The 18783-nt window shown below is 36.2% G+C and overlaps 1 protein-coding gene across 1 annotated transcript in view; it reads right to left on the bottom strand.

Annotated features, from left to right (window-relative positions):
• Positions 1 to 18783, bottom strand: part of LOC132688527 (uncharacterized) — a 117652-nt gene that overhangs the window by 75479 nt on the left and 23390 nt on the right. Inside the window, exons 12-15 of the mRNA XM_078436957.1 lie at positions 14237 to 14290; positions 6004 to 6108; positions 5296 to 5349; positions 4815 to 4919 (exon numbers count right to left, since the gene is read on the bottom strand). Of these exons, the coding sequence (XP_078293083.1) occupies positions 4815 to 4919; positions 5296 to 5349; positions 6004 to 6108; positions 14237 to 14290 (318 nt within the window). The remainder of the gene's footprint in view (positions 1 to 4814; positions 4920 to 5295; positions 5350 to 6003; positions 6109 to 14236; positions 14291 to 18783) is intronic.

Genomic DNA, 18783 nt, shown 5'->3' with positions numbered 1-18783 from the left:
CTGACCAGTTGACAGCTTTTAAAATTTAGAGGTAGGACTGACTTTTAATCATTAAAAAAATTTTTTTAGTGCTCACAAGTTTATATTTTTAGGTTTGATAACGATTCTTGTGTATTTTCTAAATACACTGACAAAACAGATTTGGAGGTTTACATACGTCTTAGGACACTTATACTAGGCAGGTAAATTACATTAAAAAGATTGGTCTTCATAAAAGATCTTCCCAGAGAGCATTAATATTTTTTTTTAAGTTTTTACTTAAATTCCAGATAGCATTAGGGGTGCCTGGGTGGCTCAGTTGGTTAAATGTCCAACTCTTGATTTCAGCTCAGGTCATGATCTCACAGTTTGTGAGTTTCAGCCCCTCATAGAGCTCTGTGCTGACAGCACAGAGCCTGCTTGGGATTCTCTGTCTCTTTAACTCTCTACCCATCCCCTGTTCGCTTGCTCTCTCTCTCTCTCTCTCTCTCTCTCTCTCAATAAATAAATAAATAAACATTAAAAAAAATTTAAATTCCTGATAGCATTAATCTTTTCCCTCTGCTTTTACTGTGATTATCTTAAGTTCTCTTAGTCTGTCAATAAGATTTCAGCCACATCTATTTTTTACTTTGATGTTTATAATTTATTTAGTAATTCTATAATGATTGCTTAGTACTTTGTTTCTTTAGTTAGGCAATTCCCCTTGTTTTATTTTTAAAATTTAATTATTTTTTAATTTTATTTTTTATAGTTTCAAGTTTTAATTAATTTTTTTAAATGTTTTTAAAATTTATCTTGAGAGAAAGTGTGCATGAGAAGGGGATGGGCAGAGGAGAGGGAGAGAAAGAATCTTAAGTCTGAAGCCAGGCTCCATCTCAGGACTGCGAGATCATGGTGTGAGCTGAAATTAAGAGTCAGATGCTTAAGGGGTGCCTGGGTGGTTCAGTCGGTTGAGCGTCCGGCTTCGGCTCAGGTCATGATCTCACGGTTCGTGAGTTCGAGCCCTGCATTGGGCTCTGTGCTGACAGCTCAGAGCCTGGAGCCTGCTTCAGATTCTGTGTCCCCTCTTTCTCCACCCCACACCTGCTTGTGCTCTCTCTCTCTCTGTCTTTCAAAAAAGAATAAACATTAAATAAAAAAAGAGTCGGATGCTTAACCTTAAAACCTCAGTTGGTTTTAAGCATCCGACTCTTACATCAGGCATACATACTCTGTAAGATCCGACTCTTACATCAAGCATACATCAGGGCATGTATGAAGAATGGACAAATGTCCGAAACATAAAAAAAAAAAAAGAGTCGGATGCTTAAAACCAACTGAGCCAGCCAGGCGCCCCTCAAGTTTTTACTTAAACTCCAGTTAGTTAACATATAGTGTAATATTACTTTCAGGAGTAGAATTTAGTGATTCATCACTTCCATACAACACCCAGTGCTCAACACAAGTGCCCTCCTTAATCCCCATCACCCATTTAGCCCACCCTCCCCACCTTCCCTCCAGCAACCCTGTGGGGATAAGCTTAGGAATCCCCCAGGTTTACACCAATGGGTTAACAAGGCATAAAGAAATACAAAGTCATAAAATGCTCACACCCAAGTTTGGGTAAACTAGATTGGCACTCCAAGAATAGGGGGGTGCAAAGACACCCCAAGAATAGGGAGGCACAAAGGTGCCAGGAATAGGGAGGAGCCAAGGCACCCCAAAATAGAGAGGGGGTGCAGAGGTCCCAGAATAGAGAGGGAGAGGCAAAGGCCTAAAATAGGTATGGTGCTAAGGTGCCCAATATATAGATAGGTATATGAAATTTTTTTTTAATGTTTATTTATTTTTGACAGAGAGAGAGAGAGCATGAGCAGGGGAGGGGCAGAGAGAGAGAGGGAGACACAGAATCCGAAGCAGGCTCCAGACTCTGAGCTATCAGCACAGAGCCCGACACGGGGCTTGAACCCACAGACCGTGAGATCATGACCTGAGCTGAAGTCGGATGCTCAACTGACTGAGCCACCCAGGCGCCCCTGATAGGTATATGAAATGAACAAGATTAGATATTCAGGGTGGAAGCACCCCCAAGTTAGTACTACAGCAGAAAATCTGCTTTCATAGGAGAATAGGGCCAGGTTAGGTAAATTGGTGAATTGGACTATGGACCGCTGTGCTGCAGGCAAAGCAGCCCGAAGTGGGAGATGGTTAACGTAAGAAAAGGTGCCTTATTAACCCTGAGGTTATTTCCCCTATCTGCCTTATCCCCTAGGCTGGCAAAGATAAACAGGTATGATAAATAGCGCCTCCTGTCTGTTGTTAACAACCATCTACCCATCTGCCTGGTGCCCAGATTTTGTTTTATATTGACCCAAACCCCAAACACTGTATATCTTCAAAACCCCCCCTTTTCCCTCACGTCCCCAAGTTAATGTTCCTAGTTTGTCTCTTTGTACACACCCATTACATTTGGGTGTAAGCCTTCTGATCTGAATAAATATGGGGCAAGGGCCCTTATTCGGGGCTCTTGTCTTTTCCCCAGACATTATCCATCTCTTGCTTTAATCTTGTGTCCACTCTTTTGCTGGTCAAAAGAGAACTTTAGACTTAGAGTCTATGACACAACCCTTAGTTCTTTCTCTATCATTTGGAATCTGTTTCATGGTTTGTCTCTCTCTCTTTTTTAAAAAAAAAATTTAATGTTTTATTTATTTTTGAGAGAGAGAGCACAAGCAGGGGAGGAACAGAAAGAGAGGGAGACACAGAATCTGAAGCAGGCTCCAGGCTCTGAACTGTCAGCACAGAGCCTAACAAGGGGCTCGAACTCACGGAACCATGAGATCATGACCTGAGCCAAAGTCGGATGCTTAACCGACTAAGCAACCAAGGCACCCTTGTCTCTCTCTCTTTTTTTTTTTTTTATAAAAAAATTTTTTTTTAAGGTTTATTCATTTCTCAGAGACAGAGAGAGCGTGAGCAGGGGAGGGGCAGAGAGAGAGAGGGAGACACAGAATCTGAAACAGGCTCCAGGCTTTGAGCTGTCAGCACAGAGCCCGATGCAGGGCTTGAACTCATGGACTGCAAGATCATGACCTGAGCCAAAGTCAGATGCTTAACCGACTGAGCCATATGGGTGCCCCTGTCTCTTTTAGTGCCACCATGTTATGTAACCTTCTCATTTTGAGATCTAGTTTTATTGAATCCATGAAATTGCTCTGTAATGTGAATTAATTGTCAAGTACTTCTTTTTGGTTGTTCCTTAGGTTAAACTGACTATATTACTACAAGATGGGGTTATTTGTTTTTTGCATGTTATCTTCCTTCCATTCCATCTTCTTTCCTTATTTTTCTTTTGCTATTTTTCTCTGCTGTGCTAATGCTAGAATTGGTGCCGTATCCTTTCTTTTCGTTTTGCATATACTTCAGCAGTTGTGTTCAGATTTTCATTTTATTCTCAGGATTTAATGTAACAATGTTTAGTTGCTCTCTTGATAGCATCTCAGACCAGTTAGCTTTCTTCAGCTAGATGTATTTAAAGAAAACTGTTCTACTCACTTCTATTGTAATCGGAGAGTGTGGTGATATGTTACATGGTCTTCATTATATGTGAGCCCTGCTCCCATATCTGAGGTTTGGTTTAATGTCCCAGCAGGGTTCGTTGCTCTAGTTAAGTAGAATGAACTCGGTAAAGACATTTAACCAAACCACAGATCTGTGCATGGGATGGTATTCTTGGGCTTCCCATCAGACCTTCAATTCTGCCTGTAGCTCTTTGTTCTTGTTCACTTTGTTAGGTATTGGAGGAAAGAAAAATTAGACAGATTTTGGTTTTTTCATCATCTCAAACTGGAATCCTCTGGACCGGTTTAGATAGTATTAAAATAAATTGAAGAATTGAAAGAACTTACTCCTAAAACTCTCTGTGCCTGTCACCTTTTGTTAGAGTGATAGGTGGTGGTGGACAGTTGATAGATGCAATTATTTGATAGGTTTTTGCAATTATTATTATTGGTCTCTCGATTTTTTTCACTTCTTTGCTCAACATAGGTAATTTATTTATTTTACACTGGAAAAATGTTCATTTTATTAATATTTTCAACATCTTAATCTCATGTTATATATAACATATTGTAATAGTATTATTATGCTTGATATCTAGTATGTTTTTAAAATTCTTAGTATGTTTCTCTCTATCCCTTTTTAGTCTTTCTGACTATATCAGAATAGCTGAGGCATATATACTGGAAATAACCATCCGTCAATGTTTTAAATATTTTTATTTTTTATATTTATTTTTATTAAAAACATTTTAAATGTTTTTATTTATTTTTGAGAGAGAGAGAGAGAGAGAGAGAGAGAGAGAGATAACAGCAGAAGAGCAGAGAGAACAGGAGAGAGAGAATTCCAAGCAGGTTCCACACTGTCAGCACAGAGCCTGATGCAGGGCCTGAACCCATGAACCATGAGATCATGACCTGAGCTGAAATCGAGTCGGACACTCAACAGACTGAGGCACACAGGCACCCCAACCATTAGTCAATTTGAATCATTCTTCATCATAGGCTGTTCTCTTATTGTTTAGTGTTTCTTTGAAATGTTTCTCATTCTGTTTTCATTTTCTTCTTTATTCTTTGATCTGAGAATTGTTTGTCAGTACTCTCACCAATTTTAATTATTCATAGTAGAACACTCTCTTAAAGAAGAGACAGGATGTACTTTCACGTGAAACTTGAATTCAGCCACATCCTTTAAAAAATGCCCTGTTGATACTAAATAAACACTATCACTGGTCTATGGATACTCTCAAACCCAAGCTGTCCTAAAGGGAATGCATTTTTATGTGCAATGCTCACCATCAACTGGTAGGTTTTGTGAAAAATCTTCAAGTTCTTTGTGTGACAGCTTAATCCCCATATTTTCCAGAAATGGGACGAGGTTATTCATAGCCACCTTTCCTCCTTAGGAGAGACAAATTATCATAAAAACAACCAAGATGCAGAAAAACTCCTTACTAATTCATGTATATTATGGTTATCACTTTACTCATGAAGACTTTAAGGTCCAGTAAAAGCTAGTCAACGGTATAAGGAGGGTCAATTTTAAGACTAGATGGAGAGTCTCATCCTCAGACTGTATCTTGTTGTTCATATCAACATAGTGCAAGTTCGAAAGGGGCTGGGTAATTTCCTAGGGATTTATGGCATATACCACATATCCATAAATATTGGGAAATACACATGTGAAATTTTTAACGTAATAAAAATAAATCAGTGTATATGAAAAATAAGAGAATATCACAGATATATCTGCTTTCTCATCATACTTCTCACTCACTTTGAAGAGCCTTCACACCATCCAGCAGCCTTTTTTGATACACCTTTCCTTCAGCTGTAAGAAAAGACATGATGCACGGTCAGAGAAAAATAATAAGGGAGATTCACCTAAATAATAAATATTCTACAATTTTCTCCCTATTTCCATAATTTCAAAAAAAAATAGACTTTTTAATGATTTTTCTGAAATGTACCTAATTTCCTCTCAAATAATGACAAAGTTGGTTTGGAGAAAGATTTTTAATGAGGCAAATTTATTCACTTTTGCATAAAAGGCAAGGATTAGTGGTTTAAAACTTATAAAACATATCTCATTTGATTTATTTTTACCCTTGACTTCTTTCCTTACATTCTTTCTTTTTCCATTTTTACATTTTTCCACTTACTCTCAGGAATATTAATGGAACCAAGGACAACAATACACATATCTTATTGGCAAGATTAAGTGAAATAGCTATTGATTACCATAATGAAAATGAAATGACCCTGGTTTTTTGGGTCACTTAGTTTTTATTCTAAAATAAAAACTAAAATTTTAGTTTTATTCTAAAATAATTATTTAGAATTATTCTAAATAATGTTAAAAGTTTTCAAAAATGATTAAATAAAACAAAACAACCTGTAACAATCTGACAGCATTTTAGAAGAAAATCTCACAGGCAAGTAGTCTAAACCCCTTGAAGTATACATATATATTTTAAATCCTTACCATCAACTGGTAGAGTTTTTACTAAATTAAAGTATTCCTTGTCTGTGACCTCCACTTTCATGTCTTTCAGAGCACTGTCTACATCACTGACATCAATTTGCTTTCCTAGAAAAGACAGAAATGGTGATAAAAAAGAACTTGCGAAGAACACAAAATTAGTGAGTTTGATTACAATCAAATGCTGCTAACTAGCAATATTTTTACTCATGTGCCATTAAGATAATTTCATCGGTACTTAAGAATCACATAATCTATAACAAACAAAAAAATTAAAATAAACTTTTTTTTAATGTTTATTTATTTATTTATTTATTTTTTTTTTTTTAATTTTTTTTTTTCAACATTTTTTATTTATTTTTGGGACAGAGAGAGACAGAGCATGAACGGGGGAGGGGCAGAGAGAGAGGGAGACACAGAATCGGAAACAGGCTCCAGGCTCCGAGCCATCAGCCCAGAGCCTGACGCGGGGCTCGAACTCACGGACCGCGAGATCGTGACCTGGCTGAAGTCGGACGCTTAACCGACTGCGCCACCCAGGCGCCCCAAATGTTTAATTATTTTTGAGAGAGAGAGAGAGAGAGAGAGACAAAACATGAGTGGGGAGGGGCAGAGAGAGAGGGGGACAGAATCTGAAGCAGGCTCCAGGCTTTGAGCTGCCAGCCCAGAGCCCAATGTGGGGCTCGAACTCATGAATGTGATCCAATCACGCATAACCTGAGCTGAAGTCGGACACTCAACCGACTGAGCCACCCAGGCACCCCCCAAAATTAAAATTTATTATCACCTTGGCTGGTTTATAAATATATAAATAATAAAATAATAATTTGGGTCTTTTCTTCACAAAATAGAAATGTAAGTAGTTCTCCTGATGGTTTGAAATTGTAATTATGTTAGGAGCAGTATAATGTTAGGCACATAAATCTAGAAAGGTACAAAGATTATATGCCTTAATATGAATTAAAAATTAATATAATATATATAAAAATACACATAGTGATGCTTGTTAAAAAGTATGTTTCAAAACAGAGCCTCAGGCTTCCACAATAATTTTTGTTTTGTACTATTTTTATGGTAAATAATCTTTTGATTACTATACTTTTGTAACTTTAAGAAGGAAAAACAATTTTGGTTTAATTAAGCCTTTTGTTTAAATCAGTGTAAAGGGCATCTCTGAAGTTTGCTGCCTAGAATCCTAAACTTTTAGTTCATAAATTAGGTATGTTGCATATTTCAAGTGCATATGTCTAGTATAAATTTCTTTTTATTTATTCTGCTTAAGAGTCACTTGGCTTCATTAGATTTATACTATTTATCTGTTCTGGAAAGTTCTCTTCAAATATTGCCTCTGTCTTGTTTTCTTTCTCTTTTCTTCCTGGAATTCCAAATAGATATATCTAAGATTTTCTTATCTATCCTCAGTGTCTCTTAACCTCTCTTTCAGAGTCTCCATTTCTTTGTCTTTCTGTGCTATATGCCTTGTAATTTCTTAAGTTCCTTAGTTCTTTCTTCAGCTATTTATAAATCCTTCAAGTATTATATTTATTTATTTTTTTAGTGGCTGAGTAATAGTCCAGTGTCTTTTTTTTCTTCCAAATTTTTATTTAAATTCTAGTTAGTTAACATATACTGTAATATTGGTTTCAGGAGTAGAATTTAGTGATCCATCACTTACATATAACATCCAGTGCTCCCTCCAACAAGTGCCCTCCTTCATGCCCATCACCTATTTAGCCCATCCCCTGCCCACCTCCCTCCATCTACCCTCAGTTTGTTTTCTACCATTAAGAGTCTCTTAAGGTTTTCTTCCCTCTTTTTTATTCCCTTCCCATATGTTCATCTGTTTTGTTTCTTAAATTCCACATCTTAGTGAAATCATATGGTATTGTCTTTCTCTGACTGACTTAGTTCACTTAGTATAACGCACCCTAGCTCTATCCACATTGTTGCAAATGGCAAGATTTCATTCTTTTTGGTGGCTGAGTATTATTCCACTGTATATATACACATCTGCTTTATCCATTTATCAGTTGATGGACACGTGGGCTATTTCCATAGTTTGGCTATTATTGATAAATGAAACTAAGAGCTGGTTCTTTGAAAGAATTAATAAAATTGATAGCCTCCTAGCCAGACTTATCAAAAAGAAAAGAGAAAGGACCCAAATAAATAATATCATGAGTAAAAGAGGAGAGATTACAATCAACACCACAGAAATACAAATAATTATAAAAGAGTATTATGAAATTTTATATGCCAATACACCAGACAATCTGGAAGAAACGGACAAATGTTTTAAATTTTTACTATCTTCACCTCTCAAAAGTCTTTTTGGTTCTTTACCAAATTGCTTGCTCTTTACTTATGTGTTCCAGCCTCTCTTTTGATTATTAAACTATATTAAGCATGCTTATTTAATAATTTTTGGTCTGATAATTCCAAAATCTAAAATCTCGGGGCACCTGGGTGGCTCAGTCGGTTGAGCGTCCGACTTTGGCTCAGGTCATGATCTCACAGTCCGTGGGTTCGAGCCCTGCATCGGGCTCTGTGCTGACAGCTCGGAGCCTGGAGCCTGCTTCAGATTCTGTGTCTTCCTCTCTCTGCCCCTCCCCCGTTCATGCTCTCTTTCTCTCTGTCTCAAAAATAAATAAATATTAAAAAATAAAAATAAAAAAACCAAAATCTAAAATCTCTGCTCATCTGCTAAATGTTGTTCATTATGGGGGTCTTACTCATGGTGACTTGTTTCTTTGTATGTTTAATAATAATTTTAAACTATAAACTGCTCTTTATGTGAAATTTTTGTTTTGAGAAAGAGAGTACCCTTCAAGACAAGAGTCAGATTGATTCATTCTAGATTATCAGTGCATGAGGTCAGGTGACACTTCAGGAGCATTAACATAGCACATCAATACACAAAGACCATTGCTTATTATAGATTATCCCTTAATTCAGTAGCCTTGGCTATATCCTCCTTGCTTCAGAGAAACAGCCGTTTCTAAAGTTAGTCAAAACATCTTCAGATCTCACATTAAGATCATATTTAAATCTGACAGCACTATATACCATTATAATCTCTACTGCTACCTGAAAGTGTCCAATATCGTTTTGACTAGTTGGTTACTAATAATGGACTATTGCTACTTTCTCCCCATATTACTATCAATGGTGTAACACTCTCTTTTTTTTATTTTTATTTTTTTTTATTTTTTTTTTATTTTTTAATATATGAAATTTACTGTCAAATTGGTTTCCATACAACACCCAGTGCTCATCCCAAAAGGTGCCCTCCTCAATACCCATCACCCACCCTGCCCTCCCTCCCACCCCCCATCAACCCTCAATTTGTTCTCAGTTTTTAACAGTCTCTTATGCTTTGGCTCTCTCCCACTCTAACCTCTTTTTTTTTTTTGGTGTAACACTCTCAATCCAGGGACTCTATTTCCTTCACCGGTAGAGAAGAATTCTACTTCTGTAATTACAATTTCTGGAGTTCAAGAAGGGTCCATATCCTAAACAGATCATTTGGAAACTTCAGTACCACACTCTGATTTAATATTATTTGTTGGTGGGTCTTGTCTTAAAAGTGAAAAGGGACATAGTAGGCTAAATATGCAATAATTGGTTTAGTTTCTCTTGAAAGATCCAAGTCCTTAACTGATATAATATTGGTTCAAGTGACTGAACATTGCCCTTTCTAGAGATTTCAAACTGGTAAAACTCAAGGATAGGTGACATACTTTTGTAGTAATTATTACTTGGTGCTTTGATGCTGCTCAAAGAAATTGCTATCATAAAGGAAGAAGTCCACAGTAAAATAGATGATATAATGACTAGAGAGAATGCTGTAGCAGATCATCCTATTAAATAGACTGTGCAGAAAAGAGTTAACACAGCAAACCTAAGTCTGCGATCTTTACAAGAGCCTGCTTGCCAGGTGGTACTTGGCTGGCATATGGGAACTCGGATTTCAGAATGTTCCCTCCAATATCAACTGATAAGCCTAAGTCACTGTGCCTAGACTCGTGCAAACAATGCGATTTATGGTGAATATTTGTTTTTCTTCTGGGAGTCTGGTATATTGAGAGTTGTTAGGCAGAGGGTGCCTATGTGACAAGCCTCCAGTAAAAAACCTTGGGCACTGAGGGCTTAATGGGCTTCCCTGGGCACACATGTGAAACTGCATTTTTGCTGCTGGAGGGAAAGTATGTTATGTGTGACCCTTCATAAGAAGGAGAGCATAGGAAGCCTTCACATAGATTCTTCTAGAAGCTGCCTACGTGTTTTTCTCTTACTGATCCAGCTATATCCTTTGTGTTTACCCTTTGCATCATACAGTTCTATGGGTTTTGACAAGTGCAATATGTCACGTATTTACCATTACAGTAACATACAGAACAGTTTCACTGAACTAAAATTCCCTTGTGACTCTCGTGTCCATCACTCCTTCCTATGCCACCCCCCGTAAACTCCTGGAAACCACTGATCTTTTAACTGTCTCTATAGTTTTCCCTTTTCCAGAATGTAATATGTTGGAATAACACAATATGTATGTAGCCTTTTCAGACTGGCTTCTTCCATTTAGCAGTATGCATTTAAGATTCCTTCATGTCTTTCCATAGATTGATAGCTCATTTCCTTTTATAACTGAATAATATTTCATTATGTGAAGGTACCACCATTTGTTTATTCATTCTTTAATTGAAGGTCATCTTATTTGCGTCCAAGTTTCAGCAGTAATGAATAAAGCTACTACAAGCATTCGTGTGCGGCTTTTGTGTAGACATGTTTTCAGCTCATTTGGGTAAATACCTAATTTGCAACTGTTGGATCTTATGGTAATACCGATTAAGTTTAGCTTTGTAAGAAATTGCCCAACTGTCTTCCAGAGTGACTCTGCCATTTTGCATTCCACCAACGATGAATAAGAGTTCCTCTTGTTAGCCATTCTAATAGGTACGTAGCATTCTCTCATTGTTTTAATTTGCAATTCCCTAATGACATATGATGTTGACCATCTTTTCATATCCTTATTTGCCATCTGTATATCTTCCTGGGTGAGGTGAATATTCAGATCTTCTGTTCACTTTTTAAAAAATGTTTGTTTATTTATGAGAGAGAGAGAGTGTGCAGGGGAAGGGCAGAGAGAGATGGGGCAGAGAATCTGAAGCAGGGTCTGGGCTGACAGCAGAGAGCCCAATGCGGGGCTTGAACTCATAAACCATGAGATCATGACCTGAGGTGAAGTCAGATGCTCAGCCAACTGAGACACTCAGGTGCCCATGTTCACTTTTTAATTAGGGTTGTTTTCTTATTGTTTAGTTTTAAGAATTCTTGGAATATTTTGGATATAAGTCCCTTATCAGATATGTGTTTTGCAAATATGTCCTTCCCGTCTGTGGCTCATTTTTTCATATTAAAAACTAAAGTTCGTGTTTGTTTGTTTTTTTTTTTAAGTTTATTTATTTATTGTGAGAGAGATCATGCTCACCCATGCAAGTAGGGAGGGGTAGAGAGAAAGATAGAATCCAAGCAGGTTCTGTGCTGTCAGTGCAGAGTCGGACATGGGGCTCAAATTCATGAACCACGAGATCATGACCTGAGCCAAAACCAACAGGCAGACGCTTAACCAACTGAGCCACCCAGGCGTCCCTAAACTAAAGTTCTTTCTGAGTGACCTCTTATAGATAAGAAAAACATGTGTAGGATCAGATTCAAAGATTCCATTATAGAATCACAAAATTTGACTTCAATTTTGTAAAGAAATACTTGGAATGGTCAGATTATAATATCCATGACAATAAGATCCAGCAAAGTCAGGATTTTTACCTCCTTGCATACATTTCAAATTGATTATTTGCCACAATCCTACATAAAACAACATATCACTGTAGGAATAAAAACCCCACATTATTGTATTTTTAATTTTATTTTGAGAGAGAGAGGGAGAGAGGGAGAGAGAGAAAGAGAGAGAGAGAGAGAGAGAGAGAGAGAGAGAGAGAGAATCCCAAGCAGGCTTCATGCTAGGCATGGAGCCTGATGTGGTCCTCAAACCCATGACCCTGGGATCATGACCTGAGCCAAAATCAAGAGTCAGACGCTCAATCAGGTGCCCCAAATTTGCCACATTATTAAAAACTGATTAAGATATTTTGTATTATATTAGAGGACATCACCAATTCATGCCTCCCTCCTCTGAAATAAAAATAACTCTGGAAAATCTGTAACCTTGAGCCCTGAATTAGAACTATACCTTGAGGGACCATTTGGGCATTTCCAAATGGATTTTATATAGTTGCTTCTGAGTTATGAATATGTACTAATAATATTATGTTTATTTTCTGGATGGGTTGAAACACTCTTTTGTCAAAAATCCATAGCACACATAGTGGTTAACAAACTTTTAGATGTCCTGTTACCTACCTAGAGCATTCCATCTTATCTATTCAATTGTAGGGCAATATATTTTCTTTTGGTAATTATTCATGATTATACAAGAAGTTTTTCCTATTATTCAGAAATTTCACTGTCTTTTGAACACAAAAACTTCTGGGAATATTTAAGAGACATTATCAGAATTGGAAAATTACATTAAAGACCTCAAACTGAGGTTCTTCAGAGAGTCCAAGAAGCAGGTAGTTCATATAATTCACCTGCTGACCCCAAATCCGAGATCCTCAGAACAAGCGGAAAACTGCATGAAGTAGACAGCTTCCATGTAAGATCATGAGAATAAGAAAACACTGATTATCAGTGCTTTGTATACTTTTCACGTATTTTTATTCTTATTTTGTCATATTTATTCTTTTTATTACTTAATTATATACTTCTGATTTAGCCTATCATGATCTCCCTTACTACTATCAATAACTTATTAAAGTTTAAGTTTTACTAGAGACAATCAGTTTGCTACAGTTAGGACAATCCTAACTCTATAACTCATCCTTTTACTAGCAAATCAATTTTAAGAACTGCTGTGGGGTTAAGTGACAATTTATGTGTATGAATTGTGCATGACTTTCCAATACTCTTGATGGACCTTGCCTTCTTATAAAGAGTCCATGAGATTAGAAACTTTTCTGGGGAAATAAATAATATCTAGTGGAACAGATTCCTAAGTATAACGTATTCCATCTACAGTAATAAAAAAAATTTGTGGCTGACTGAGCATATCATACAGTCCATGCCCTATTATTCAGTACAATAAGCCAGGTAAAATTCCCGGGATAAATGATAGAATTGCCTTCAATTTTCTTTTGACTAGAGGGGGATTTGCCCCATTGTTAATAGTGCGTATTGTACTTAGATTCATACCATAGACCAATTTATCTAAGAAAAGACAACTTGATTATGTAAGGTAGACTTAAGGCATTATTGGGACTAGTTTTCTTTCAGGCCTAAGAAATACTGGACCATGATTCTAGACTGCCTTCCATTTCCTTCTTATAACACCTTCAGCTAGTTTTGTTTGTGTCACAGCTGTTTGAGTTCTGCTTTTCAGAGTCTTAAATGCTTCTATGTAGCTGCTGTATGAACAAATAATTAAACAAATGATTCAGAGACAAAACCAGGACGAAACTATCCTGACATTCAGATGTCAGCTCATCTCAAAGAAAATCAATAATGGTGAAGGTCTGGACAGTTCCTGGTAATCTCTCCTAGGGCTATGGTTGAGTGAGGATCAAATGGTGGAATTAGGAATAAAAACCTTCTCACATTATTAAGAAAAGTCTGTGGCTATAATACAACATTATCAAAAGAATACAAATTGTGAAAGACAGAACAAAATGTATTTGGACAGTACCATATTCTATTGCCAGATGAAAAACAAAGACCTAAGGTCACCTGCTGTATTATGCGGAGTGAATACCAGACTTAAAAATATATATTGTTCCTTATTTATAATAAAAGGCACATCTTCATGTTGGAGGAAAATACTACATATAATAATATAGGGCTAATATCACTGCGCAGAAAATTATGTTGTTGATGACCTATTCAAATAATTATGTCTACATGTAGTATTTCAGTTATAACCTACATTTTGAAATTTCTTCTCATAGGTAAAGACCTAGTACCTCTGTTGCAAAAGCACAGATTATCAAAAATAAATAGGTTATCAAAGCAGGTAGAAATATTTAATCAATGAAAGGTTAAAATAGTGAAATTAACAAATAAAGGGATGGTAGAAAATATCATTTGAACCGTGTAAAGAATTAAGTAACTTTTCACTTACCTAAGACAGAACTCAATTCTTCAATCAACGTATCTAGTTTGACCTTCCCTTTATCTACAAGTCAAGACAAAATTTACACACTGAAAAATCCAAACTGAAAAAAAAATAAAGCATAAAACACTTAAATTATGAACTAGAGTAGAGCCTAGATGAAAGCCATTCACTATATCTTGTCCTTTTTTAAATTTATAATTCTTGGATTTTGATAGATAGCTCCATTATCTGCAAGGGACACTAAGATTGTTTGAATCATACAGTTTATCTTAGGTAAAATGTTCTCTTAAGTCTTTTGGATTCGTTCTGTTTCGAACTCCATGTTTCTTTAGGAATGGCTGATAACACATGACTGGTATACATTTAAAACTATTGTTTGTGGTATTATGTTGCTTTCTATCATTGGAGAAAGACAAAAAATTTCAGGAAAAGGATCAATGAAGAGCAGAGTGTGTGGTAAAACTAAAGCTTTTAAATTTTGCTTGAGGGAAAAATGTCATGTAGGGAGTGGAAAGATGATTTGAAAGAGATTGGTTGGAACCAACAGTTTAGACACTGACATCAGATTGCTTGGATTTGGGAATAGAGTAGTGGGGAAAAAAAAGATACAAATCTTGGCTCCACAAAATTTACATTAATTTGCTTTGTTTATGGCTGTATTCCTAAGGCTAAAATAGAGACTGCTAGGTGTTAGGTGTTTAATAGACATTGTTACATGAATGAATAAATTAATTTATCATAAAAATGCTTAGCACTGTGTCTGGAATATTGCAAGACTCGATGCATATAAGGTAAGAGGGGTTCACTGAAAGTCTTCTTTTTAATTAAAAAATTTCTTAATGTTTATTATTTATTTATTTTTGAGAGAGAGAGAGAGAGAGAGAGAGAGCGAGCAAGCAGGCCAGGGGCAGAGAGAGACTATCCTAAGCAGACTCCACGCTAACAGTGCAAGGCCTGACACAGGGTTTGAACTCAGGAACTGTGAGATCATGACCTGAGCCAGACACTTAACTGACTGAGCCACCCAGGCACCCCCAGTGAAAGGTTTTAATCGGAGGAATGACAAAGTCAGATTTTCACTCTGGTTAAGTCATTCAGGCTAGTGTGTACAGAATGAATTTAAGGCAGTGTGACCAGTGGCTGTTACACCAATCGGGAGCCTTCTGTAGCAGTAAGTGAAGGATGATGAAGATTCATCAGTAGGGTAGCAAAGTCAGAGAATATGTCTTTGGGATATGTTTAGGAGAGAAAATGAGGGAACATAAGTCAAAGATAGTTTGTGGCTTATTTCATGGGCAATTGTGGGTAGATGACAGCAGCAGAGGAATAAGAAAATAACTAGGAATGAATTTAACAGGGAAAATAGTTTACTTTTCATATGTTGAATTTGGATTTCCACTGGGATATCTATGTCTCAATATGGATTTGTTGATATAGGAGATCTCTTAATTGATCTCCGTTTAATCAACCTGATGGCCTGAACTATATTCATCATTCATACTGATGCTGATGGTATGCTAAACTTTTACATCTAGTAAGCTACACTTTTAGTAAGCCAGCACATTTGTGTTCTTATGGGTTGAGTTGTTGAACTTGTTTCCAGGCTTCTTTTTATAAAGAGGTGTACTTATTATTAAATTGATAACTTAATCATTATATAAACTGAGGAACTATAAATGGAAAAGGGAGTTATTACCATAAAAACAAATTTGAATGTTTTAGAGAGTTTATGTAAAGGCAAATTGCTAAAAAATAGTTGTGTTGAATTTGGTGTGGATAAAGAACTATAAAAAAATTGGGGAAAGAATTAAGATCTAGATGGATTCTGATGGAAAATTCTGCTCAACGTTTAAAAAAGCACTTTGCTCCACTTAAGAGAAACTAAAAATGGGGGGTGCCTGGATGGCTTAGCTAGTTAAGCATCCAATTCTTGGTTTCAGTTCAGATTATGATTTCACAGTTCATGAGGATGAGCCCCACAACAGGCTCTGCGCTGACAGTGTGGAACCTGCTTGGGGTTCTCTCTCTCTCTCTCTCTCTCTCTCTCTCTCCCTCCCTCCCTCGCTCCCTCCCTCCCTCCCTCTTCTTCTCCCTCTCTCTCTGTCCCTCCCCAGCTCATGCACACACATGCATGCTCTCTCTCAAAATAAATTTTAAAAAAACTTAAGAAAAGAGAGAAACAGAAAATGGGAGTGTAGATGACAAATGGGTATATTTGTGCAAGAAAATCTCCAAAGAGCATGGCTACATTAAATTAAAATAGCATTGGCTCAATTTTTTTCATGGAAACAAAACATTTAAGGTATGTGTGTGTGTATATATATATATATATATATACACATATACATATGTGTATATATATATGGATATATGTATACATGTATATATATATAAATTTAAGGTATGTATATGTATATACATGTATATATATATATGTATATATATATATATATACATATATATATATATACATATATATATATGTATGTATATATATATATATATATATATATATATATATATATATAAAAATTTTATTATTCCTTACTTTAACTAAATTTTTATATTATCAGATCTTGCCCCTGCCATGGTACATAAAAAGACCTCAGTGTCCTAAACTGAAATGTATGAAATAAGTATAGGTTTGAGATAAAAGGCTTGAAATCTTAAATACATATGGTTAAGTGGAATCATACAGGAACAGTGTGGAAAGAGCCTGAAAATAGAACTGTTATATTACTATCATTTAAGCCAGTGATTTTCAAAAATTTTTACTGTAAACCATACTAAGAACTCTGAGCACGTGCACACACACACAAGTGATCATGAAGACTCATGAAACAATATCTAGCTTTACTATTTTATTCTATTTTATTAAAAAAAAAACTCAACCCACTGGTTTGAAGTGAGAAAGAAAAGCCTATAAGAAAATGAGCCTTGTGGGGCGCCTGGGTGGCTCAGTCCGTTAAGTGGCCGACTTCGGCTCAGGTCATGATCTCGCGCGGTCCGTGAGTTCGAGCCCCGCGTCAGGCTCTATGCTGACAGCTCAGAGCCTGGAGCCTGTTTCAGATTCTGTGTCTCCCTCTCTCTGACCCTCCCCTGTTCATGCTCTGTCTCTCCCTGTCTCAAAAATAAATAAACGTTAAAAAAAAAAAAAAAAGAAAAGAAAAGAAAATGAGCCTTGTGAACAAGACAAGGGTACACATTCTCACCACCTCTACTCAACACAATACTGGAAGTCTATTCTAGAGCAATCAGTCTAAGGGAAGAAAAAGCATCCAAATAGGAAGGAAGAAGCATAATTGTCTTTGTTTGCAGATTATATCATCTTATATATAGAAAGTCCTGAAGACTCCACCAAAAAACTGTTAGAACTAATCAATGAATTTAGTAAAGTTGCAGGATACAAAATCAGCATAATGAAATCAGTTGCATTTCTATACACTAACAATGAAATATCTGAAAAAGATATAAAGAAAACAATACCACTCACAATAGCATAAAAAACCCAAGATATTTGGGAATAAATGTATGTATGTATGTATGTATGTATGTATGTATGTATGTATGTATGTATCTATTTATCTATCTATCTACAAATAGGCTTAACAACCAGTGCGGAGCCCAATGTGGGGCCTGAACTCACATCCCGGAGATCAAGACCTGAACTGAGATTGAGAGTTCGACACTTAACTGACTGAGTCACCCAGGCGCCCCTTCGGAATAAATTTAAATAAGGAGGTGGAAGATCTATATAATGAAAACTACAAAACCTTGATGAAAGAAATCGAAGAAGACACAAGCAAATGGAAATATATCTCATATTCATGGGTCAGAAAAATTAATATTGTTAAAATGTCTATACTACCAAAAGTCATTTATAGATTCAATCCAATTCCTATAAAAATTTCAATGGTATTTTTTTCATAGACATACAAAGAAATCCTTAATTTATATGGAACCACAAAGGACCCCGAACAGCCAAAGCAATACTAAGAAAGAAGAACTAGGCTGGAGGCATTACCCTTCTTGATTTCAAACTATTATTACAAGGCTCATCAAGCAGTATGGTACAGCATAAAAATAGATACATGGGCCAAGAGAACAGAATTGAGAGCCTGGAAATAAAACTTCACATATACAGTCAACTGTCAACAAGGCAGCCAAGAATACTCAATAGGGAAAGGATAGTCTCTGATATAATGGTATTGGGAAAACTGGATAACCACACGCAAAAGGATGAAACTGTGCCATAATCTCATACCACTCACAAAAATGAACTTGAAATGGATTAAAGACTTAAATGTAGGACCTGAAAACTGTAAAAATTCCAGAAGAAAACATAGGGAAGAAAGCTCCTTGACATGAGTCTTGGCAATTATTTTTTTAGATAGGACACAAAAAGCACAAGCAAAAAAAAAAAAAAAAAAAGAAAGAAAGAAAGAAAGAGAAAGAAAAAGAAAAGAAAAAATTACTAAGTGGGACTACATCACACCAAAAGGCCTCGGCCCAGAAAAAGAAACAATCAAACAAATGAATAGGCAACTTACAGA

Source organism: Panthera onca, chromosome E1, assembly GCF_046562875.1.
Source record: "Panthera onca isolate mPanOnc1 chromosome E1, mPanOnc1 haplotype 2, whole genome shotgun sequence".
NCBI classification, from domain to species: domain Eukaryota; kingdom Metazoa; phylum Chordata; class Mammalia; order Carnivora; family Felidae; genus Panthera; species Panthera onca.
This window is presented reverse-complemented; position numbering and strand designations above follow the sequence as displayed.